This window comes from Pogoniulus pusillus, chromosome 22 (genome assembly GCF_015220805.1).
Source record: "Pogoniulus pusillus isolate bPogPus1 chromosome 22, bPogPus1.pri, whole genome shotgun sequence".
Classification (NCBI taxonomy): domain Eukaryota; kingdom Metazoa; phylum Chordata; class Aves; order Piciformes; family Lybiidae; genus Pogoniulus; species Pogoniulus pusillus.
This window is the reverse complement of record NC_087285.1, coordinates 18,997,306-19,021,641: the sequence shown is the minus strand read 5'-3', so window position 1 is coordinate 19,021,641 and position 24,336 is coordinate 18,997,306. Positions and strand designations below refer to the sequence as shown.

At 52.8% G+C, this 24,336-nt stretch overlaps 2 protein-coding genes and 1 long non-coding RNA gene across 5 annotated transcripts; 2 read left to right on the top strand and 1 right to left on the bottom strand.

The window, feature by feature from the left end:
- Nucleotides 1-56: 56 nt before the first annotated feature.
- Nucleotides 57-15,771, bottom strand: DCTN4 (dynactin subunit 4). 2 transcript variants are annotated; one of them, XM_064162046.1, is made up of 14 exons: nt 15,601-15,771; nt 13,753-13,823; nt 12,331-12,509; nt 11,487-11,530; nt 9,938-10,045; nt 8,252-8,272; nt 7,184-7,257; nt 6,738-6,850; nt 5,350-5,459; nt 4,435-4,508; nt 3,978-4,032; nt 3,402-3,509; nt 2,930-3,027; nt 57-2,123 (listed from the first exon to the last, which is right to left on the bottom strand). In XM_064162046.1, the coding sequence occupies exons 1-14, from the start codon at nt 15,733-15,735 to the stop codon at nt 1,910-1,912; spliced, it is 1,404 nt and encodes a 467-aa protein (XP_064018116.1). In that variant the 5' UTR covers nt 15,736-15,771; the 3' UTR covers nt 57-1,909. The 2 variants fall into 2 exon arrangements, with proteins under 2 accessions (XP_064018116.1, XP_064018117.1); XM_064162047.1 differs by lacking the exon at nt 8,252-8,272.
- Nucleotides 15,772-15,853: 82 nt separating this feature from the next.
- On the top strand, nt 15,854-17,830 carry LOC135185025 (uncharacterized). The gene is made up of 2 exons (XR_010306331.1): nt 15,854-16,057; nt 17,514-17,830. It is a non-coding gene; the product is annotated as an uncharacterized LOC135185025 (long non-coding RNA).
- A 400-nt stretch (nt 17,831-18,230) lies between these two features.
- Nucleotides 18,231-20,349, top strand: SMIM3 (small integral membrane protein 3). Of its 2 annotated transcripts, none has more exons than XM_064161318.1 (2): nt 18,231-18,691; nt 19,380-20,349. In XM_064161318.1, the coding sequence occupies exon 2, from the start codon at nt 19,381-19,383 to the stop codon at nt 19,558-19,560; it is 180 nt and encodes a 59-aa protein (XP_064017388.1). In that variant the 5' UTR covers nt 18,231-18,691; nt 19,380; the 3' UTR covers nt 19,561-20,349. The 2 variants fall into 2 exon arrangements, with proteins under 2 accessions (XP_064017388.1, XP_064017387.1); XM_064161317.1 differs by lacking the exon at nt 18,231-18,691 and adding an exon at nt 18,743-19,297.
- Nucleotides 20,350-24,336: the final 3,987 nt, after the last annotated feature.

Here is a 24,336-nt window from a genome sequence, read left to right as displayed (position 1 = left end):
CAATCTGGCTGATTCTATGATTGTATGGATAGCAGCATAAAAACATGGAGCAGAGATGCTGAGAGCCACGTTTGCTTTATTGAAGGTCACTACACAACGCCAAGCAGTAAGGCAACAGTCAGGGGCAAGCACCCCAGGGAGCAGGGAGAGAGGACAGAGCAGGGACACGCCGACACCTTTCCTATCACCTACAAGCACCTAGGGGAGGGAAAGAACAACTCACCATGCTAGAGAGATGGCTCAGAACACCATAAATGTCACTGGCTGCCTTGTTTTCAGTGAGAGACAGCAGGCTCAGCACAGGGGACAGCCACCAGTGCCTCCCTGGAAGGCTGCCATCTCAGTGTGCTGCCTATTTTGGCTACCGAAGAGAAGTCACGACCAGAGGTTATGTGCTGTGTTATCTGGACAGGTGAAGCTGCAGCAGGCACTAGCACTAGACATTAACTATGAACTACAAGTCTCAAACTCATGCTGTACATCTGTGTGTAACCTACGTGAGGTTGTAAACGTGATGCCTCACCGCTTGGAGACCTGCTGCTGGACTGGGCTTAAGGCGCGTGCTCCCTGGGGCACGCCACAGCAGGTTTCTCATGGTTTTGAGTGCTGCACTATCACCTACCCCCAAGAACAGAGCAGGCAGCCCTATGTCATCTGCTCCTGCAGAAGATTTGCAACTCCAGGCTAGCAGAACCATGGCACAAGTGTCTTTGAGCAGCACAGCCATGGCTGACTGGGGTTCAAACCTCCCCCAGCACAGCAAAGCCCATCAGAAACGTTTAATAAATGTCAGTGTCTGAACTAGGAATGCTCTGCAGGAAGAGTGATCTCACCTGCTTGCACTCAGCTATGTGGTAATTCAGTATCCTAGATACACTGCTTTTAATCACTGATTTCAGCTTGGACTACAGGTGAATTACACCCTGGACAGACCACCATATGGTACACTGCATGCCAGTCACCATGTAGCTGTCCTTCCACCTTTACAGCCCCACCCTACCTAGAAAAAGAGTATGAACTCAAAACAGCCTCTACAGCTCAATGTATACCAGATCTAACTTTAACTTTCCAGGTTTCACATGCTGATCACTACCCCTAATAGCACAGATTGAGCTGGAGACCGCAAGGCAGCCTCTCCAGAGCATCCCTGCCCCAGGCGAGAGCTGTAGCAGAGCCTGAATTCCCAGCTCACAGCGCATCAAGCAGCCACCTTCTCCTGAAACACGGTGGGCTCTGCTGCCAGTCCAACCCAGGAAGGCTACAGTACACTATGTTTGGAGTTTAAAGGCAAACTGACCGTTTCCTGTGTGAGAACAGACCTGTCACCTTCGCTAAGCAAGCTGCATCTGCCAGTGTGGCAGGGCTGTACATCCCGACCACCTGCAGCTGACATATCCTATGAGGAAGCAAAAGACCAAGAGGAAGCATCGTGCTGCTGCCAGCAGCCTGCCCACAACGCAGCAGCCGTGGCTACCTCCCAGAATGCTTGTTCTGGAAGGGCACAGCTCTGTGCGAAAAGGAAGCTGTTCGTTGCTGAGTGTGTCACATCAGGTTTGTGGGTTGGCAGGAAGCAAAACCAGTCTGGACTCTTTTCTGGCAGCAAACCCAAATTCAGGCATGTGTGGTACAGATCTGGAGAAAGGGAGCCCTTTCTGCGTGCCAGAAGGCGTGCTGCAAGTTAAACTAGCCTGTGGCGGGGTGGGGAAGCAGAGCAGTAGTTAGTGGGCACTAGGACAAAGAGAGAGAACAAACCATCCTAAAGCAGGGCACCCTCAGCCGCCTCTGGCAGCCCGTGGCACACACCCACACATCACAAAGGAGCTCTGGCAGGACGTTCCAGCAGGTGCTCTCTTCACTGTGCCAGTCCATCCCGCAGCCAGCCCTGGGAGGGCGCAAGCGTCGGCAGCGTTTACGGGAGCACCGGACCAAGGCTGAGCTCCACGTGATGGGTGAGCCAGATGACCTCAGAGGTGTGGTCGCTTTCCTCGCTGGGCCGGATCGGGGCAGCCAGGTTTTTAAACTCGTGCTTCATCTTGAAGCTCACGGTCACTTCACCCTCTTCTTTCTGGGGGGTGACCTTGATGAACACTCCTACCTTGTTGGCTTTTCGGAAGGCAATAACACTGCAAAGCACCAAAGAAAGGAAGGTTGGGTCAGCCAAGTTCTCAAACAATTGTTCTGAGAGGTTTAGAATCACAGAATTGTTTTGATTGGGCAAAGGACCTCCAAGATCATCAAGTCCAACAATTGAGCTATTTGTTCCAACACCACATAACAGGGATGCTCGGTTTATGGCTGAATACGCCCTGCTAGAACAAGCTGCCCTGGTTTGTAGCTCACTCTCTGCTGCCCTTTTTGTGAGGGATTCATAGCCCCTCCTGCCTCACCACCAGAACATGGACACCACCCTTTCTCTATGTTGACAGCTGCTGGCACATCCCTCTAACAGAACATGCCTGCTTTGGCCACAGGCATTATGTATCCAGCAGTGCAGCAGAGAAGGGCCACATTTTACAGCTGCGGTTGCTCTCTAAAAGGCTGCAGAACATACTTAATTTTGAAGGATGGAGGTAACTCTGTCACACATCTACTGTGTAGTTCTCACCACTACTGGGAGCCTCTTGCATGCAAAAGAAAGGATTGCACAGAGTATTCCTGGACAGAATGAGTGCCACCACCTATAACTCAGCTACTCTAACAGCACACTTGCCTCAGGGGGAACAAGCATCTCCTGAATAGTCCAAACCACAAACAGCAAAGAGATTTGCTTTGTTGATCTCTGACTACCCCCAAAAACACCTCACACACCCTCCCAATAAAACCTGAAAAAAACCTCCACAACATGGTGAAGGAGAGAGAAGAGTAAGTTACTTGGTTGAAGTGCCAAGATTTTAAAGGGTAAGATCCCCACAGGACAGACAAAACTCACTCAGGGTCATCCTGGAAGTCTTGAGGCTCTGCCAGCTCATCGTATTCTGCTGCAGCATCTTTGCCAGCCAGAATAAGCTCCTTGGGAGGAACTGCCACCTGAAGCAGAGCATGAAGAGGAGAAGCCTTTCAGCAGTGATTGTCACCTACACTGGGAGTGCCCTCCTAATGAAGGGCTGCTTTACTATGGTTGAACAGAGAACTGATTACTCCTGGGCTTTCCTCCACTCTGGTAGCAGTTGGTGGAAGTGAGTACTTAACCCTTGGCTTCTGGCTCTCAATCAATTCTGAATTTCAAGACCCTTTCTGTCCTGATGCTGATGTTGGTGACAGTTATTTAAGCTCCAAGGAGGAACACTCAACAAAGCCAGCAGGGAATGAAGGACATATGAGAAGTGTGACATGTGGAAGGATAAAGGGGAGTGGGAAGCCTTGGAAAAGGCCTGGGCTCACATCACAGGAGGGTACAGCACCTTGGCAGTGCTGTTGATGTTGTCTGGGTCTCCTTCCTCGCACTCCAGCAGCGTGACATGTGTGACGTTCTCCACTGGGTTGGTCAGAGTCAGAAGGACTTGGCTCTCCTGGGGAGATTCAAGACTCACAGTTCAAGAAGCAGTTAATCTAAAATTCATCATTACTGTTAGCAACTTCATCTTCTGTCACCGTTCATCACCTTCAAAAAGTGCAGTGCATCCCCTCAAGGGATGAAGAGCAAACAGCCCAAGTCCCTAGCGAAGGTGCCAATGCCACACAGCACTTCTTCCTTAACACAGGAAATACAAATCTTTGGAATCTAGCCAAGATCTCAACTCCACACCTTTTATTGCTCAGATCCTGGCATCTGCTTGTGATGCCAGATGTCACACTGTGTGGTAATCTCCTCCTACATGCAGTGTTATTCCAACCACACCCTCAAACCCTGCACCCTCTCCAAAGGGAATAAGTGAAGCCCTTGGGGAACAACCTAGGTCACCTTACAAAAAAGGGTCCCACATGCACACCTCCCAGCTGTGTCTCACCCCAAGACATGTCTGAAGGAGACTACTGACCTTCATGTAGCGCAGGTTGGGAATAGACATGATTCTCACTTCAGGGATATAGTTACTACAACAAAAAAGAAAGCAAATGACCACAATAGATTGTGTTGCTGTGTGACCTGCCTCCTGAAGTAGAGGGATCTTTTCACAGACGTCCAGCTAACTTGTTCAATGCTATTGAACTTGTTCAGCTTACAGGAAACAGAACAATGAAATGCCCTTTTTCCACAGAAGCCACTTCTGTGGGCCTGGCACAGCATGCAGAGTCTTTTCAAACTGCTGAAATCTTCAGCAAGCTTCCTAGATGATGAGGAAGCAAATCCAGTACAGATAAGGTGAATGTATTAGAAGGGTGATTACACCATCCTTAGAGAGGACAAGAGGTCATATCAAGAGCACAGAAGAAATGAAAACAAAAGGCATTAACTAAGCACCAGCCAAGTCCTCCCCAACCCCACCTCTTACTTACACAGCAACCAGCTGGATCTTGAATTTGATAGATGTTGGATTGAATTCTGGTTTGCTCAGGTTATGCTCACATTTCTAAGGACAAAAGATGTTCTAGTCAGCACCCAAAGACAGTGTGCAGTCACACACACCAATGAATCAGAGCTGCAGGCACCCTGCCACTAACCACAGCACTACTGGCCTCTAACACTGCAGACAAAAGTGCCACATCCAGCACCAGGAATCTAGTAAAAGCCCTGAGCTATGCCAGCTTACTGGGGAGGAACATCACTGGGGACATCTCAGAATGGAGGCAACAGCCCAGGACATCTCTCCCCCAGCCCCTGACCAAAGAAGGGCCATGGGGTGGTAAACTATCTCTCCTGCTCTCTTTCTCCATTCTCTGTCTGTCTGTCTTTCTTTCTTTCTCTGTTTTGTTTACTCCATCCTCCCTCTCCTTAATAAATAGTCCCATGTTGATATATGACCTAATTTGTTCTTAATTTCACCCACAGGAGCATTTAAAAAGAACTGCCCCTCCTTCCCAACTTCCAGACCCAGTCACTCATGCTGAAGCAGAACATCCTCCGTTCCAGTTTGTATCCATTGCTCCTTGTCCTATCACTGGGCATCAGTGAAAACAGACTGCCAGTCTCCTAACTGGTAGATGGACTGATGGATGGACTGACTGCCCATCTTCAAGACACCCACACTTAAGGTATATGTCAACACTGATCAGATCCCCTCTCAGCTTTCTCTTCTCCAGGTTGAACAACCCCTAGGTCTCCCACCTTTCCCTCCTAAGTGAGCTGTGCTATTCCCTTCATCATCCTCGTAGCCCCCTGCTGGATTCTCTCCAGTGGCTCTCTGTCTCTCTGGAACTGGGGAGCCCAGAGGTGGACACAACACTGCAGCTCTCCTGCCTTTGATTACCTACCCGGCAGCGCAGGGAGCGTTTGATCAGGAGGTGCTTGTGACGTGGGTAGAGCTGGGAGGCGCAGATGGGCTGGAAGTCAGGCTGCAGCAGGCGCTGGCGCAGCGTCGTCACTGCCCACACAACAGAAAGCAAGACAAAGGGATGTCTCTGGCACTGAAACTCCAGCTAGACTGGAATATGTGCTGGCCTAAGTACAGTGCCCACAATCTCTGAGAAACTCTGTTCATCTGCATGCAATAATTCAGAAGCCACTGGCAAGTATGATTGCTTCTGGCAGCGAAGGAACGGAAGGTAGGAGCTGTATAAAGGGCTGCCCTGACTGGGCACTGTAACAGGAGAGCAACACCAGTGCCAGCCCTGGAGAAATAAGGGACCCTGATCTCTGTTCAAAGCTCAGCTGGGGTGGAAACAGAATTTTGCAATCATCTACAAAATAAGTTCTGTTCCCTCCAAGGGCAAATCTGTTTTCACAGCTTTGTTACCCTCTCAGCTGGGTGCTGCACAAGTACAATGTGCAGCTTCTCAGCAAGCAGCCTGCAGAACTGAATTAGTGCATACATAGTTCCCGAGGCAAGGAACTCCAGCAGCCAACTTCCCATGGGCTTCTCCCAAAAAAATGGCTCCTCACTGCTCCCAGTGTCTAAGAGGCAGTGAGCCACCTGGCAGCTTTCGCCTCACTGTGGGGAACCAAGAAAGATGTCGTCTTTACCAGCATCACTCTCACACAATGCTGCCAGTCTCCTGAGGAAAGGAAACCATGATGATCTAAGCCTTTCCATAAACCACTCATGAATTAATTAGTATCAGCAGGATATCAGCCTGCAGGACTACCAAGAACATCTGCCCTACATAGAGTCACCTCAGCAGCAAACCCACATCACTTCCTGTGCCTGCTGGTTTATCCCATTTGCTCCCAAGCTTCTCTGACCAATTTACAGCATTGGCTGATTAAATCATGAGCCAGCTAAGTAACTGGCAAGTGTATGTAAGCTGTTCCAAACTGATGTCAAAGGAATGCACAATCATTATTTAACAGGTCAGGTTTGGTTCAAATTCCCCAGCAGCTCAGCCACTTCCTTATTTCCTGCTATTATCTGATAAAGGGCTTCAGCTCTTTTCTCCCTTCAAAACCTGACATTTCACATGCAGAGAAATTGAGGTCATCAGGAAAATGAAACACATCTGGCTCTGAGCTTTCCATGTGCAACATGAAGCTGAGGTTGCATTCAAAAATCACCATTTAAAAGTCACAAAATTTCCATCATTTCTATCCCAGCCTAAAAATTACTCAACTCTCAGGTCATTAGGAACCCCACAGACAAGTTTCTGGGCACTGCTCAACTCTGTAAAATGTAAGGGCAAAAAGTGACAGAATATGAAGGAGTTACCTTCTGTCAGATTGATTGGTCTTGTGTAGTAATCCTCAGGAAGAGGTTCCACTTCTTCCACTGCATCAGCTGGCTCAATCTTGATCTCCTTCTGGTCCTCTCCTTCTTTCAGACTGAAACAATGTGAGGATCAACTTGGTTACAAAATACAGCACATGTGCTCTAACAGAGAGCAACAGCAGGAGCTGCATTACAACACAGAAGAGCTGAGCTCACAACAGTCACACTGCACAAGGATGTGGCAGTTTCTATTAGCAAAAAGCAAAACATCTGGAGCTGCTGCACGGAGATGCCCAAGGACCTGACAACTCTCTGAAACTCCAAAGAAGAAAGCTCCTTTCACTGCTATCTGCTACTATGTTCATCATCTTTTTGAAGCCGCTTTTTTCTCTCTTGCCTACATCTCCTACCCTTCCCACAAAGGTAATCCCAAGCCCAAGACTCACGAGAGTCCAGTGAGGGCACTGATGGGTGCTCCGGGTCTCTGCCGCTGAAGCCTGGTTCCAAGGCCGTATTTGTCCTACAAGGGAAAAAACAACTGTCAGCTTCAGGTCTGCTTCCTGCCAGGACAAAGAGACTTACTGTAAACTCATCCTTTGAGATGCATGACAAGCATAGGGAGACAAGCAAAAGAAAACAAAAAGGGAGAGGTCTTCAGTGCTTCCCAAGATTACTTTTTTCTGCTCAAACTGTTAGTAAGAAGCAAACAACTATCACTGCACTGCAGATGGGGAGAGACAGATGGATGTGGCTACCACTTGTAAAGCTTCTGCTCTTCCCTTAAATCACCAGCCTGCACTACTGACACATGACTTTGATCTTCTCTTCAGAGCAACTGAACGTCAAGTAGTGCAGAATGAGAGCACTCAGCTGCCAAAAGAAATGGGTCACCATGGGGATGAATCCACCTGAAATGCTCTGCAGCACTGCTCAAAGCAGCTGGAAGCTTCAGCATCCTACAAGCCTGGCTCCCCACAGGTCTGTCTCACCAGGCACCACCAACTGACAGGAAGAGGTGAACTATACACAGGGTGCTTGGAGGCTGAAATCTTCCTTCTGGTCTAGTTGATTGGATAGAGCTGGGTGATAGATTGGACTGGATGATCTTGCAGGGCTCTTCCAACCTGGTTGATTCAATGATTCTGTGACTCAATACCTGAATTCTCACCAAAGGAGAAATCTAAGCATCGTTCTTCCCTGGTGATGTTTCAAGTATAGGCAGAGTAATGTTAGTGCCATTTGCCTCAGGAAGACAGATGGCTGTGTCTCAGCTAAGCCTGGTGACAAAAGTGCTTTTCAAATGCCAAGGACATTGCCTTGATTGTAAACTAATAAAACCCAGGTCTTTTTTGTAACAAACAGTACCCTCTAACTAGTGAGCTTTCACCTGCGCTTGTTCTAGGCACGTCTGAGTCAGAGACCCTGAGGCAGGGCAGAGAGTAGCATCTCTTACTCCCTTTCAATCGGTACCATGAGAGCTTTAAACACCAGCAGAAACTGTGAAAATGACTTACCACTACGTGTATAGTGTGTTGCTGTGGAGAGCCCCCAAAATAGCAGCAGGTAGCAACGGAGACAAAAAATGCAGCCATAAGACACAAGCAAGGGCACAGAGCAAGCACAGTTAATCGAGAAGTAGCAAGCATGTGCAGGGTCATCCAGCTAAACAGAGTAAGCACTTCCCTGCCAGTGACAAGAAACAAGTCATTCAGGCCACAAACAAGTCCTAAGGTTTGTTTCAGTTGGGATTTCATGCAGGAGAAGTGCCAGACAATGCTGATCCAAGTGTTACCGAGCTGTGGGATGCAGCTGTGCTCAGAGACGGCTACCACTGGTATGGTGGTGTCATGGTTTGACACAGCTACCTTTAAGACATGTAAAAGCTGAGGACCTCCAGGAGGTCCAGAGTGTCCAGGAGTGGACAGGAAACAGTAATCTTTTGTTATTTCACCCCCATGCTGCCTGCATCTCCAATATAAACCTGGCTGCACAGCTAGTTTCTTCCCCTTCTCCTCTCCTTGCTCCCTTTTTGGCAAAACTCCCTTATCTCCAGTTTGGCATGGGGGAGGTTTCAGCCTTGAGCAGCCAGCTAGCAGCCTAGGCAAAGCAAAAGTTCAGTTGCATCATTTTGAGCCTGGTATGGGGGGCAAAGAGGCAGGCACGGGGTGAGCCATGTGAGGCCTGCATTTGTGGCCTGGTTTGGTGAAGCTTTGGCTTAATAGGCTCCTGTGTTAAACCCAGACTCTGGATTTTGTGTATTTGATATGCTTTGCACTGTAGCATGCAGCTTATGAACAGCACTTCCATGAAACTTTCCAGTTCTATCCAATCCTTCTGAGGAGTGTTTTTCTTGACCTACTTTGAGAAGGGTTAAGAAAAGCCTGTCTTCCTCCTTAAAATGAAGACAGCTGGCTGCAGCTGCAATGCATTTCACTGTGTGCTAGTTTGAGCCTAGCTGGAATATTTTGGTGAGAAGAATTAGATGCTAGGCTGTGAAAAGGAAACAATGGTGATGCCTGCTGCACTCATAGGCTTGCTGAGATGGATAAGAACAAGAACACAAACATAGATAACAGTTTGCTCTTTGGCTTTGGGCTGCACTTCTCTCTCTAACCTGCCACCTGTCTAATCCTTCTGCTCCCTAACCCCCCTGGCTGACTCTCTAAACTCACCTTGAATGTAAGGCAAAGTCTGGGATAAGGTAGAGGGGTGGAGAGGAGGTGGAAAGGTGGTTGAGAGCCCCTCCTGGGGATTCTGGTTTCTGGGAGGGGAGTTGTGTTTCTGTATTACCTTTTTAACTTGTCTATTCCTGTCTCTAGCTGTCTAGATTGCAAATATCTGCTTGGATATTGTGCTAAGCTGTAAATAGAAAGCTTCAATTCTTTAATTTGCAGCTGCTGAGTCTAGTCTGGGTGATTTTCTTAAGTTGGGGGGGGCAGGTAACACCCAAACCATGACACACTGCTGGGTAACACCCTCTTTTGCCTGGCAACTGCAAACCCTCCTGGCACTATCAGAGAGGCAATCCACAGTAATGGGTGTAAAGCTACTTGTCTCTAAAGCAACTCCTGTGCCCTAACACATCGTTTTCAATTAAAACAAAACCAGAGCCAAGCAGTCCTACTGTGCTACCAACTGTCTGACAGGAGGCTGTTGTGCACCACTGCTCCTGCTCTGAGAGCAGAGCACTCCCAGCTCACCGAGAAGGCCAGGGGCATGTAGTTGCGGCGTCGCACCAGCTTCTTCCGGTCCCGCTCGATCTTCTCCTTCTGAGCCAGCTGCTGGTAGTACTCAACCAGTTTGTTGATCTGGAGGGGTGACATGGGACAGTTACCCAGTGAGTGTGGAACAAATCACAGATATGCTCAGGTTGGGAAGGACCCTCAGGATCACCAAGTCCAGATGCTAACCCTACTCTACAAGGTTCACTCCTAAAGCATATCCCCAAGCACCACTTGCAAACACACCCAGGGTTAGTGACTCAACCACCTCCCTGGGCAGCTCATGCCAATGCCTGACCACTATTTCATGAAAAAAAATTCCCTGATGTCCAGTCTAAAACTACCCTGTGGCACTTTGAGGCTGTTCCCTCTTATTCTATCACTAATTACCTGTAAGAAGAGACCAGAACAAACCTCTCCACAATATCCTTCCAGGTAGCTGTAGAGAGTGATGAGGTCTCCCCTCAGCCTCCTCTTTTTCAAACGAAATGCCAGACCTGCTGCAGTGTTGGTCTGTGAACAAGCTGCAGCTCCTGCCACTTGTTTCCCTCTGTCCTAGCACTAGCTGTAGTTTGAAAGATATAAAGAATCCTACAGAGGAGGCTCAGGGGTGACCTGAAGGGAGGCTGTAGCCAGGTGGGGGTTGGTCTCTTCTCCCAGGCAACCACCAACAGAACAAGGAGACACAGTCTCAAGCTGTGCCAGGGGAGGTCTAGGTTGGATGTTAGGAGGAAGTTGTTGGCAGAGAGAGTGATTGGCATTGGAATGGGCTGCCCAGGGAGGTGGTGGAGGCACCATCCCTGGAGGTGTTGAAGCAAAGCCTGGATGGGGCACTTAGTGCCATGGTCTGGTTGACTGGATATGGCTGGGTGCTAGGTTGGACTGGATGAGCTTGGAGGTCTCTTCCAACCTGGCTGATTCTATGATTCTCTGGGTTTGACCTTGCCCTGTGGGTGACAAACCACTCCTCCTTTGGGAGTGATGTCTATCAGACAGCAAGGTCAAATTCTCACTTTGCAGTCAGACAACTGAGACCTTTTTTCATGCCCCTGCTGTGACTGGACAGACTACGTCATGTGGCCAAACCTGAGCAATTTGGATTAGTGGAGCAAACAGCATCCTTCCCCCAACTCTCAAGGCTTGGTCACATTTAGTGTAGAGCCCTAACTGGTGATGGGGAGGGGTAGTAAAGGTGCAGCTCTGTTTTCCAGATCCTAGACACATTCTTGGTTGGAAAACAGTTTCTGTTCACATACATACACAACATACTCATTGGTGTGGTTTTAAGAGCACCATTAGATATGTTGGCAAGTGAGTCTCTTCTGAAAAGGAGACTTTATACTGCCACATCCACGAGAGAGCCTCTAAGAAGCCTTCCTTCCACTGAGTTCAGTCAAGGTGCAGACTAGGAACTGGAACTGGTATCTGAAGGGTTATACAGACACAGAAAAAGTGACTGAAAGGGCCTAGTGCCTCTAACAGCTCTTTCTAGCTGACATATCTCAACACAGCTTCCCCTTTCACTCACCCTCTGCGTGTGAGGATTCTCTGGCTCCTGCCAGCCACCACTAGCTGCATGAGAAAGAGAAAAAACAGAAGTCCTCAGCAGAAGATTTCCAGATATGACACAGAAATCAAATCTGACACCCAGCTATCTGGGGTTTATTCATGAAACAGAACATTCTCTGGGTTTGCAATCCTGTAAGTTCACACATACACACCCCCTGGAAGCTTTTCAGTCAGATTTGGGCTGAAGGTTGCTTCAGCAGCTTTTAGGTTGTGTTTTTAAACAACTGCTGTTTGAGATACTCAGGATAGCACCTAGGAGTCACTTTAGCAGCTCTCAGTCTTCAGTCAGACCAACACTGGAAGTCAGAGGATGTGCTTGCTTTTCTTAGCCCCCATTTCTGGAGCTCAGCAGACATTTTCTTATGCACCAAGAAACAGAACAAAGCTTTGTTCCAGTGCTGTCACGAAGAGAAAAGCCAAGTACAAACACTGAGCAGCAACTCTGGAGTAAGCCCAAGGGAACAAAAGTGATGGAAAATAAATAAGGAGTTTTTGCTGTCAGACTCAGGGACTTCAAAGCTTCTAAAGGTACACAAACAAGATCTCAGCACACCAAGCCCCTTGCTTGGCAGCTTTCTCACCAGTCAGGTAATGTGAGCATGGAAGTGGGTCACACTTCCCACTAACTCAGCTCAGCGATTCAGAGGCTTCAGCAACAAACATTTAGGTGTGAATTTCCAAGCATGAGTCAAAACCTAGGCAGATATTACACAGACTGCGTGGCCAGGAGCTGATCTGCCACCTTCAAAACACAAACTGGGTTCCTGCTGCTCTTTGGTTTTCTCTCTTGGCCTGTCACTTACCAACAGACTTGTCTGCCATGCCCACATCCCGCGAAGTCCAGCGGCAAAATCCACAGGCCAAGTAATAAGCTTTCTTCATGGTAGTCTTGGCTGGGTCATCAGGGAGTGGAGCAGGAATGCTCGTGGCCCGGGTGGAAAGGGTGTGCATGCAGCAGGGGCAGTCAAAGCAGTTTGCACACCTGTAGAGAGGAAGGTCTGTGAGGCAGCACTCTGACAAGGGTCTCAGGACAAGGAAAAGGCTCCCAAACCAAGCAACCAGGATTAAACTTAACAGAGCTGCTTATCTTCTGCACCAGCACTAGGGAAAAGGGGCATTCAGTTTTGGGCTCCCCAGTTTAAGTGGGACAGGGATCTGCTCGAGAGAGTCCAGCAGAGGGCTATGAGGATGGTTATGGGCCTGGAACACTGTTTGATGAGGAGAGGCTGAGGGACATGGGACTGTTTAGTCTGGAGAAGACCGAGAGGGGATCTAATACATGTTTATAAATATCTGAGGGCTGGGGGTCAGGAGGGGGGGACAGGCTCTGCTCACTTGCTCCCTGGACAAGGAGCAATGGATGGAAGCTGCAGCACAGGAGGTTCCAGCTCAGCACAAGGCAGAACTTCTTTCCTGTAAAGGTCCCAGAGCACTGGCACAGGCTCCCCAGAGAGGCTGTGGAGTCTCCTTCTCTGGAGCCTTTCAAGGCCTGTCTGGATGCATTCCTGTGTGATCTGAGCTAGATTGTATGGTCCTGCTCTGGCAGGCAGGATTGGACTCAGTGATCTCTTTGCGTCCCTTCCAAACCCTGACATCCTGTGAGCCTGTGATCATGTAAAGAGGCATCAACAGGAACAGGAGGGGTTCAGAGTCAACATAAAAGTGGCAACAATGAGAAACTGGGTGATACTAAGCTCTTTGTATTATGAGAGCACTAAAGCATGAAGAGACATCATGGAGACACTCTCCAAACCAGACTAAAAGGTAACAAGAACTGAGGGAGTTGGAGCCGTTCAGTCTGGAGAGGAAGTGACCTTATTGTGGCCTTTCAGTATCTTAAAGGGGCCTACAAGAAAGCTGGGGAGGGACTTTTTAGGATGTCAAGTAGTGATAGGACTGGAGGGAATAGAAGAAAGTTAGAAATGGGTAGATTCAGACTGGATGTTAGGAAGAACCATGAGGGAATCCTGTGGGAGGTGGTGGAAGCGCCATCCCTGGAGGTGTTTAAGGCCAGGCTGGATGAGGCTGTAGACAGCCTGATCTAGTGTGAGGTGTCCCAGCCCATGGCAGGGGGATGGAATCAGGTCATCTTTGTGGTCCCTTCCAAGCCTGACTGATTCTCTGATTCTAAGAAGTGATGTCATTTTTTAAAGAGTTTCACAAGTGCATGGTCAGGTAACCACTGAGGAAGGAGCTCTTGATGAACAAAGCCAAAGCAACCTTACCTATTCTTCTTGAGCTTGGCTTCAGCTGAAGGCATGTTTTCCAAGCAGCTGGGGCAGTAGTGAGAGTCCACCTGATGAAGAAGACAGTCACATCACACTTCATGGCACGCCTTTGTGTAGACAGCATGCTGGCAGCAGCCTGAAACTCTGCTACACCATTTGACAAGGCTTTGTGTCAGCCAGCAGAGAGGTGAGGTCAGGGAAGATTTGAGACACCTCTGCGTATCTGAAATTTTAGCCTATTTCAACCAGATTTCAAGTTTTGATAACCTAGGTCAGAAGGTTTATTTAATCAGGACACATTAAACTACTCTGCCTAGTAAATCAGGGAAGGAGAGCTGAGTGTTGAGCTTTTCTAGCTACCAGAATGCAATTCTTCAGCTTGAACAGCAGGAAATGGTTCCAAGCTGCAGTAGCAGAGGTTTAGGCTGGATGTCAGGAAATACTTTGTCACTGAAAGGGTTCTCAAACATTGGAATGGTCTGCCCAAGGCACTGCTGGAGTCACCATCCCTGGAGGTATAGAATCATAGAATCAAGCAGGTTGGAAGAGACCTCCAAGATCATCCAGTCCAACCTAGCACCCAGCCCTATCCAGTCAACCAGACTATGGCACTAAGTGCCTCATCCAGGCTTTGCTTGAACATCTTCAGGGATGGTGACTCCACCACCTCCCTGAGCAGCCCATTCCAATGCCAATCACTCTCTCTGGCAAGAACTTCCTCCTATTTCAGTAGTGTGTGGACCTGGTGCCTAGGGACATGGTTGTGTTGATCCTTCAGTGCTGGCTGGATCTTCGAGGCCTCTTCCCACTGCATCTATTCTGTGATTTATGTTTATAGTTGTTCTGCCCCTGTAGCTATGCTGGTTAGATACATGTCTCAGAAAATGCTTTGCATCTGTCTGCTGTCACAAGCTGTTGCAGTCAGTTAAAACACCAGAACCAGCAGCAGCCCCAGGCCCAAGGCTTGTCCATGTTCCCCTCCGCACTGAAGCAGCGTCCCTGGAAAGCCCACACACGCCAGCAGACTGATGACAATCTACAGCTTAAGGCTCCAGCTCACCCATGGGCAAATAAACTCAAATGCTCCCAGCCCTCAAAAGAGCTACGTTCCCGAGCCTTGTCAGGACACGAGGGCTTCGTTACTTTGCTGCCACCACATCCAGCAAAGCTCGGCAAGCCCCGGGGGGCACCCAAGAGCTGCTCTTCCACAGTGAGACAGCACCAGCCCAAGCCTGGGAACGATGAAGGCGCTCCCGGCCCTGCTCAGTCTTATCCCGAGGTCAGACCCCACGGAGAGATGAGGGTCAGTGGGTGGCGGTCCCCCTCCCCGGCCGGGCCCGATCGGGAAGTGTGTGTGTCAGGGTGCTCTTGCTCGCCCCGGTCACGCCCACAGAGCAGCGAGACGGCCCTACAGCCTCGGCCGAGCCCCACGGAAAGCTGACACGGAGCTCGCCTCTTCTCGGGTGGGAGCCCTCCCGGGCCCCACGTACAGACGGCTCCCAGCCGGGCCCTAGGCAGGTGGGAAGGGCACCTCCCCCCGCGGAGAAGCCGCCCGCGGCAGTCCCCGCCCCAGTGCGGGAGCCTCAGCCAATGATGCGCGGCCTCCGCCGACGGACAGCCGTGTGCGGCCAATCTGACACAAGGCACCGCCCCTTTCCTCACGCACTGTCAATCACCGCCTCGTGGAAGCACCACTGTGCCCACCCCGTAGCCAGGACACCAGCCAATAGCAAGGCACACAGCGAGTAAGAGGCACAAGAACCACCCAATCGCTGCGCGCAGACAAGACCACGTCCCGCCCCATCCCCCCGGTCGGCGGGCGCGGCGCGGCCGGGCCGCCGTTACCTCGTGTGAGACGCACTCCAGGGAGCGGAGCTCGCTGCAGTAGCGGCAGAAGTACAGCTGCGACAGCGGGGCCCGCATCTCCTTCTCGCCGCGCACCAAGTACAGCACTCGCTCCGACTGCAGCAACGACGCCATCTTGGCAGGGGGACGGCCGCTACCGGGCCGTGACGTCAGACGTCACGGCCAAACGTCACCGCTCCGCCTCGCCCACGTGGCCGTGGAGGTCGGGGCGGGTGCCGCTGCGGGGCGATTGCCGCCCCCGGGGGAGCGCCGTGGTGGCGGCGGCGGCGCGGGGGAGTGTTCTGCCTGTGTGTGCAGCAGAGCTCCCTACCCGCACTGCTGCGGCATCCAGGCTGCTGCTGGCCGCGCTTCATCCGCTCCCCTCCCCGGGGCTTCCACTGGGCTGCTGCGAGACCATGCCGCGCTCGCTGCGGCGGGGAATCGGAGACTAGTTTGGGTAGGTCATCTGTGCCAGCTCCCCTCACTGAGCAGTGAGAAGGTTGCTCAGAGCCCCGTTCGGCCTGACCTGACAATGCTTGTAGGTATGGCGCACCTCTCTGGGCAGCCTCTGCCAGCATCTCGCCACCCTCAGTGTGGGTGAAGGAACGGCATTTAGTGTGCCAGCCTAGCCTACGGAACGGCATTTGTGTGCCAGCCTAGCCCACGGAACGGCATTTGTGTGCCAGCCTAGCCCACGGTGGGGTCTTGGCTGCATGCTCATCGCTGAGGGCTGGGAGGGGAAGCAGGGTTTGAGCTGCCAAGCCTGGCTGTTTCACACAGCTCAGAGCTGTTAGAGACTCCCGGCATGGTGGCAGTTGGGAACTGGAGATCCATCTAGTCCAAACCCCTGCAGCAGGTTGCCCAGGGTCATGTCCGTGCAGGTTTGGAATCTCCCAAGAGGGAAGCACATAATAAAGGTTGTTTTTAACTCGTGTTTGGGGCACCAGTGAAAGTAGTCTAACCTCATCCTCATGACACCTGCCCTTTAGATACTCCTAAGCGTTGAGAACATTCCCTCTCAGTCTGCTCCAGGCTGAAGAGCCCCAGGACTCAGCCTTGGAAGAGGGACGCTCTGGTCTCAGCATTTTCATACCCTCCAACGGACTCTCTCCAGTAGTTCCCTGTTTCTTTTAAGCTGGGAAGCCCAGAACCAGACCCAGTACTGCAGATGTGGCCTCACTAAGGCAGAGTAGAGGGGAAAGAAGAACCTGCTGGCCTCACACTCTTAATGTGCCCCAAGATAGCACTGGCTGTGGGCACAAGAGCACACTGCTGGCTCATACTCAACTTGCTGCCCACCAGGCCTGCCAGCTTCTCTACAGAGCAGCAGGTTAGGGTTAGGGTTAGGGTGCTTCTCATATTTTATTTTCCTCAGCCTCAGTTCACACTTGTTTTGCTGCCCATGTGGCCTTCTGAACCCCCAAGCTGTCAGACTTCTTCATACCCCACAGAAGGTTTCTTTTTAGTCTTAGCATCACTGAGGCACAACCAATCAAGCAGGTTGGAAGAGACCTCCAAGATCATCCAGGCCAACCTAGCACCCAGCCCTAGCCAACCAACTAAGTGCCCCATCCAGGCTTTGCTTCAACACCTCCAGGGATGGCAACTCCACCACCTCCCTGGGCAGCCCATTCCAATGCCAATCACTCTCTCTGCCAACAGCTTCCTCCTAACATCCAGCCTAGACCTCCCCTGGCACAACTTGAGACTGTGTCCCCTTGTTCTGCTGCTGGTTGCTGGGGGGAAGAGACCAACCCCCACCTGGCTACAGCCTCCCTGCAGGTGTAGACAGCAATGAGCTCTGCCCTGAGCCTCCTCTTCTGCAGGCTGCACACTCCCAGCTCCCTCAAGCCTCTCTTCACAGGGCTGTGCTCCAGCCCCTCATGACAAAAGCAAACTTCTCTGTCTCGTAGGATCAGCAGAAGAGGGTGAGGTCAGTGGATGTTGTGCTGCTGTGTGTGCCCAGAGGACAGAGATTGCATCAGCAAACCACCTCCGGTTTGCTTCTGGGCTCTTCACCCGTCATGGTCATGGCCTGGCCTGTGATGTCACTCCCCTGTCCTCATGCCTGTCCCTGAGCAACATCTGGTGTCAGCCCCTGGCTTCCACTCTGTGAGGCTGCAGTGGATACCTGTCCACAGAGATCTGCCACCGCTTAGGATAAAACCCCACGTGTGTTTTTTATCCAGGAGCAGCAGCTGGAGGGGAATGCACTGTTGGGATATCTGTGCAGGAGAGGGGAGCTGTGTGCCTGGGAAGTGCCTGGAAGCCAGGAAGGTCTGAGAGCAGATGGTAGTGGCTTCCACCACTGGGAACACAGTAGCTTTTCCCAGGAAAGGTGATGGCGAAGGGTGTAATGCATGGGTCCCAATACAGGTGACACTGGGCTTATGTCCCATCAGGAGCATCAGAGCATCTCACGTTGCTTCCCAGGGCCAGCCAGGAATTGTAGCTGCTGGCTTAGCCCTTCAGCATCACCAGCAGAGTGGAATATTCCACTGGGCAGCAAAAAGATTGTTCCCAGCCAGCAGGCTGAGGTCTGCCACCTCCTCAAGGACGATCTCTGCCCCTGGGTCTGTAAATCAGCCCTGCCAAAGACCCTGGGGAGTGCTGCCCAGTGCCTTGCTGCTGGGAGGCTCTGCCTGGGTTTGCTTTTCCCTTTTGCCCAGGGCCTCGGAGGCAAGTGGGTGCCTGTGAGGCAGGAGGCAAGCGGGGCAGAGGAACCACCCTTTATGAAGCTATTTTGCTGTGAAACAAAGTGGCACCTCCCTGGCTCTTCAGACCGTCGTGTTTGGCTCCAGGTGGTCTCCCGCGGTGAGATCCCATCGCGGGATGGGAGGGATGAGCCGGGGCATGCTTTCGATTTATGGTACAGAACAAAGGTCCTGCCCTGCCTTGCCTCCCTCTCGGCAGCCTCCCTCCCTTTCTTTCCCTGATCTCTCTTCCACTCCTCTCTTTTCCGTCCCCCCTCCCCTGCCGCCCCCCGCGGGACGGGACGGGGCGGGCGGAGCCGGGCGGAGGTTCCCTCCCCCGGCGGGGATCCTGCCGCTGCCTTTTGCCGAGCCGGAGCTGGAGCCGGACAGCAGCTCAGGTAGGAGGAGGGCATGGGAGGGCAGGGAGGGCGGGCAGGCAGGCTGGGCAGGCAGGTTGGCAGCCGCCGGCTGCTCTCCCCCGCAGCAGAGGCTTGTGTCACTCCTGCCCCGGGGCTGCAGGAGCCTGGGGCGGCTGCGGACGGCACAGGGAAGCTCAGTACGGTGCTCTCTCGTAACCCGGCTGCTCCAACCCGACGGAGGGCGGCTGAGGGACTATTGGGGTGGTGATGATAGCCCCGCAGCTCCGAGCCCAGCTGCTAATGAGGCCGTTAACACCGTGACTCAGCACCAGGGAGCGAGGGGTGTAGGAAGTACGAGGGTCCCCCGAAACGAAATGGGCTCCGGCTGCCCTGCTCCTGCGGTTTCTCCACCGAATGACTTGCTCGAGGGTGACCGGCAGGGCGGCTGGTTGTGACTTGGCTTTATCAGCCGCTTTAACGACGGTAGCAGTTACCGGGGAAGTTTTACCTTGGACTTTCATCCAGCCGCATCAAAGCTGTGCTATAAAACCTGGGCCGTCTCAGAGGAGCCTTTACCGAATCCCTTTGCCCTCACAGGTCAAGGTTGAACATGACTGCAGAGTTCTCCCTGGACAGGGCAGCTGAGTGCGTGGAGCATCAGGGGAGCTTCTGACTGTGGGAGGGATGGAGAGGGCTGCCCCATCATCTCTCTGCCTTCCCCTTGCAGGATGGACCTTCCGGACCCTGCAGGCCCTGCTGCCCTCCCCAAGCATATTCTAGATGTCTGGGTCATCGTCTTGATCATCCTGGCCACCATCCTTATTATGACAGCGCTGGTGCTGTGCCCAGCCACTGCTGTCATCATCTACCGGGTACGGACTCACCCCACACGCAATGGCATTGTGTGAGGCTTCGAGGGACGGCCAGCTTGCTGGGCAGGGTGCCACAGCCATGGGACCTACAGCCTGATGGGGCAGCCTGAGAGCTGGGAAGAGATGGGCAGGAGCCAGGGTGGGCCAGCACCCAGACATCTGCCCCCGTGCTCTGCTCTCACTGCGTGAACCTGCTGCCTCCTCTGTACCCACTGAGTTCATGGGGATGGCTGGGGGGATGGTGACCTGGGCACCAGCGGGCACATGTGTGACTTTGAGGATGTGCCCAACCAGGAGCAACTTGCTGATCTTGCCTTCTCTGGCGACCCTGCCTCCTACCTGGCAAGCAGCAAGGTGTGGAAATACCTGGCAGAGTTATTTCTTTGGAGCTGCAGCTATTGGGGTGGTTGGGAAGGAAGGGTCAGTGCAAGACTGGCACTGGCTGTGCATTTAGAGACTCAGCTGAAAACATTGGTGACAGAGCCTGTCCTGGCTGCATGGTAGCTGTGCAGCTGGCACTGGCTTCTCTACCAGATACCTGCTGAAACTGTAGAAAAACCTTACAGGGTGCTTGGTTCCTCTGGGTCCTGCAGGGCAGATGAGCATGGGCAGGCCCTGCCAATCTGCCTGCCCACGTGCTGGCTTCGCTCAGTGCTCCTGCTGATGGCCAGGGCTTCTGGCACACCTGCTCCCTTGTGGCAGGGGGATATGTGTACTCCTTGCCTGGGCAGGCAAAGCAGAAAGTTTTCTTGGGTTTCATGCCCAAGGAACCGTGTAAGCTCTTACTTTGCTCCTTGCTATGAAATAAATTGACTTTGATCTACACGTGGGTGTGTTGTACATCTCTGTTCACACTACAGATAACGTACAGGTGCCTGTGTGCAGGATCTGAGATACTTTGCAGCCTTTCCAGAAACCCTCCCCATGCTGACCTTCTGCACCACCTTGGTTCAGTGTCCCAAAGGTTGTTGCCTGGCCACTGAGCCTGGTTGCCACAGCCTCACAGGAGGCACACTGCCAGCCTGGCTCTGTGCTCCAAGGGTACAACCCCAAATCTGGCAGTGATAGCAGCAGTGCCCATCAGCAAGTGATCAGGAAGGCTCCCCAGGGACTTCCTGACAGCAGTGACTGCTGCTTTTCTCCTGCTTGGGCAACCTCTTTGCTCCCCTCCTGCCAGCTTTGTGCCGGGCTCTGGCATGTGGCAGGAGTCCTGTGGCCAAAACGGTGTCCCAGTGACTCACGGTGAGCAAGATCACGAATAATGAGGTGAATCAGGCTGGGATGTGGGGAAAGGCTACGGTGACGCTGGTGGGAATTGTTTAAATCCCATTTTCTCTGCTGGAAAGAGCAAACAGCTTCATGCTGTTGGAAAACTCGTGTGCCATCCTTGTGCAGCTCCATCCGCGACAGTTGGCAAGGAGTTTCCATCGAGGCTGGAGGGGCAGGCAATTCCCAGGGCAAGTGGGACCTTGGGAGAACGTTTTCGTCCCCGGGGAAGGAGCACAGCACGGGGCAGCAGCCCCGGAGAGCGGAAACGCCTGTGCCGGAGCTGCGGGCTGCGGTTGTGCCGGCGAGGGAGCAGACACGTATCCCTCGCCTGGCCCAGAAACACAGCTCTGCTTCGAGCTTCTCTCTCTCTCTCTCTCTCTCTCTCTCTCTCTCTCTCTCTCTCTCTCTCAGGTTTCAGAATTTGAGGCAAATAACGACGTGGCGGCAGCTGGAGGAGATTATGGCTTGTGCTGGGTGGGAGCAGCCCCAGCTCTGCTTCAACCCCCGTGCTCCACCCCAGTATCCCTTCCCTGGGGGACTCTGTTGGGTGTGGAGATGGTCAAAAAGGTTTTGGCACGGAGGAGTAGAGCTGAGCAACTTTGCTGTGAAAGGAATAGAGAAGAAACAACAAAATCTGGAGTCGTTCGAGTTCTCACCTCCCCGTGCCCCGGTCAAGAAGGCATGCGAGAGGTTTCCTTTCATGGTAGGAGTTTTCTGGGAAGTTTCAAGCCCATGGCAAACAATTCCCGGAAAGGCATTGCAAAGCCCTTGGAAAGCCAGGTTCGCTCATGGCAACAACGAGCTGCACGGAGCAACACGGCAGTGAGGGAAGAGCAGGGAGAAGCCAGGACATTTCTCAAACATGGAAACGGGGAGGGGGATTCATTCGGCCTGATGCGCACTGCTGGAGTCGGAAATTCCTTCTCCAGGACTGAGCAAGATAAGCAAATCCCTCCCCCCCCCACAACGGCTTCTGTGCTTAAACAGTGCTGGAGGTCGGAGGCAGTGTTTGCTGAGACAGAGCTGCCTTTTCCTGCCCGCCGGGGATGACGCTGCGGCAGGCAGGCGTGATGTGGGTGCCGAGGTGATTCAGCATCCTCCGGGAGCTTTCCCTGTCGGCACTGGTGGGTACTGGAGCACGGTGGGAGCCGGCTGCAGGGCTGCATGGAGCATGCTGGCTCTCAGCTTGCCTCCAGGCAGCGTTGAAAGTCCGTCGGGGCTGCAACCACCCAGCTTGGCTGCCTTGTCCCTGCTGGATGGAGCATCGCAGACCCCCGTAGCTCATCGGGTAGGCTGTGGGGAGCCCCAGCAGCAATCCTGCAGCCGGAGGTGACCCCCAGAATCTTGGGCACTCCAAGGAAAGCCAGCTTCACCTGCAGCAACTGCTGGTACAGGACCCGTGAACGAGCCCCATGGCCCCAAAGAGAAGTTTATGGGGTCCCAAACCCGGCTGCAGTGAAGTCTTCAGGTGCACATCACAAACACCATGGCTGGTGGGTTCAGTCTTCCCCAGCCTCGGGGGAAAGCAAATTCCTACAGGGTCAGAGCACTCAGGAAGCTCCTCCAGCCAGAGGGGAGCACTGGCAGCAGCCAGCAGTCACCTGTGACCCATCCCTTGCTCAGCAGCAGTGGGCACTGTGTGCTCCTGTCCCCTTCACACGGGAGGCAATGGCGGCACACCTTTGCCTGGGGCAAGAAGGGATGTGGATGCCAGAGGGGGCAGTGCTCACAGCTGTAGCCAGGGTGTCCAAGGGCGCTCAGGGAGGGGCTGTCCCCTTTCCAGAGAGCACTAGGCGCCATGCCCAGTGGGGAGGCTGCCAGGGCAGTGCCTGAAGGAGCACATGGCCTGAGGCAGGGCAGTGAGTGCTGGGACAGATGTGGAGGCAGGCATGGTGGCAAGCCTTGTGCTGGAGGAGCTGAGGCCTCTCGCCCAGCAGAGCGTTTTGCTTGTGCCTCCCATGGCACACCTAGTGCAAAAGCTCAGAGGCTGCCCCAGAATCGATGTGGTGCCAGGCTGCCAGAGGGAAAGCAGCAGAGGCAATGCTGCCTGTCGCTGCCCAAGCCCTTCACTGCTGCCCCTGGCACACCACTGCCACTGTCCCCAGCACTCTGCAGGGAAGAAGCTCCTCACTTGTCTCTGGGACAAGCCCAGCCAGCAGCATTAGGTAGTTCCCAAGACTGGTTTCACATCCCCTGTGTAAACCATAGCCCTGTGGTGTGGGTGAGGCCTCTGCAGCCCCTTGCCCATGGCTTGAGGACAGTTGAGGAGGCTGGTGGCAGTGGTAGTGTGGTGGCCAAGGATCTGGAAGTGCCTGGCCTTCTGCCTCCAAACTCTTGCCAAACATCTGCAGCAGGCAGGGGCCAGCTTCAGCCCAGCTCTGGTGGAAAAACAACATACAAGGTTCATGCAAGGGTCAGTGCATGCAGCGTGCCTGCCATTTGGGGTGGGGGACCCTGATCTGGCAGAGGGTGGAGCAACATTGCTTTGCTGCAGCCCCCAGCACCCTCAGCTGTCCCATGCAGCCTCTGGCATGGCACAGCATGGCACAGACACCAAGTGTCATGCCCAGGGTCCCCTGGAAGCTCAGTGGAAGATATGGAATTCATCAACTGTGGTTCAGTAAATCTTCCCCTGTTCCCTACTTCCACTGAGTCTGATTTGGCACCAAGGCCCAAGGAGGGAAACTTGGAGAAATAAGTCCCTCGTTTCTGTTTTGGTTCTAGGCAAACACAGTTCAGGAGTGGGTCAGCCTTTCCCTGGGTATAGCAGGGATCAGGGACATATGGAAGGATGGAAGGGACACAACAACTCTGTGCCATCACTACATGATGTACTGCTCCTCTTGGTCCCCAAGCTTCTGTTGACCACAAGAAACCCACCAAAGTTCCACAGAAGCAATTAGAAGATATAATTAGAAGTGGCTGGGAATTAGTGGGGCAGGGAGCACAGCCTGAAGCAGCTCCCAGGCTCTGTTCCAGGATGTGGCTCAAACCCTGGCTGGGGTCAGCAGCCTGAGCTGGGTAGAGGGCACAGCACTGTGCTGGGGGGCATGGTACTGTGCTGGGCATGCACCAGTCTCTTTCAGCTGCAGGATGCAATTAGGTGCAAGCAGTGTTGCGGGCCAGAAGCTGCAGCCTCGTGGTTCCAAATCTCTCCAGAGCCTGGGAAGCAGGTGGGAAGAGCTGAGTCCCTGGTTTTGACTCTGACAGGCTCCCTAGTTTTGTCAAAGAGCCTCCTTGTTCCACTTTGACCACATCGGTGAGGGGTGACAAGAGCATCCCTGCTGCCAGCACAGCTGCCTGGCACATTGTCTTGGACTCTGGGCAGTCCCCAAGCAGCAGCTGTCATCTCAGAGGGGCTTGCCTGGACCTGGAAGGGCACCCCACACTCTTTGGGGAGCCATGCCAGGGTAAGAGTAAGCCACTTTTCCAGTAGCAGTGCAGTTTGAAAGTTCTGGGAAGTGCTGCCTGGGGTGGAGAGCCCTACAGCTCCTCTGCTCCATAGGCTCTCCAGGTGCCTTTGGGGACACATCCGACCCCCAG

Coding starts and splice junctions, on each gene's coding strand:
- DCTN4 (XM_064162046.1), bottom strand. CDS start 15,735: ATGGCGTCGTTGCTGCAGTCGGAGCGAGTGCTGTACTTGGTGCGCGGC. Junction 13,824..15,600: donor TGGAGTGCGTCTCACACGAG/GTAACGGCGGCC, acceptor CTTCTTCATCAG/GTGGACTCTCACTACTGCCC. Junction 4,033..4,434: donor AAGATCCAGCTGGTTGCTGT/GTAAGTAAGAGG, acceptor TTTTTGTTGTAG/TAACTATATCCCTGAAGTGA.
- SMIM3 (XM_064161317.1), top strand. CDS start 19,263: ATGACTGCAGAGTTCTCCCTGGACAGGGCAGCTGA. Junction 19,298..19,379: donor TCCCTGGACAGGGCAGCTGA/GTGCGTGGAGCA, acceptor TTCCCCTTGCAG/GATGGACCTTCCGGACCCTG.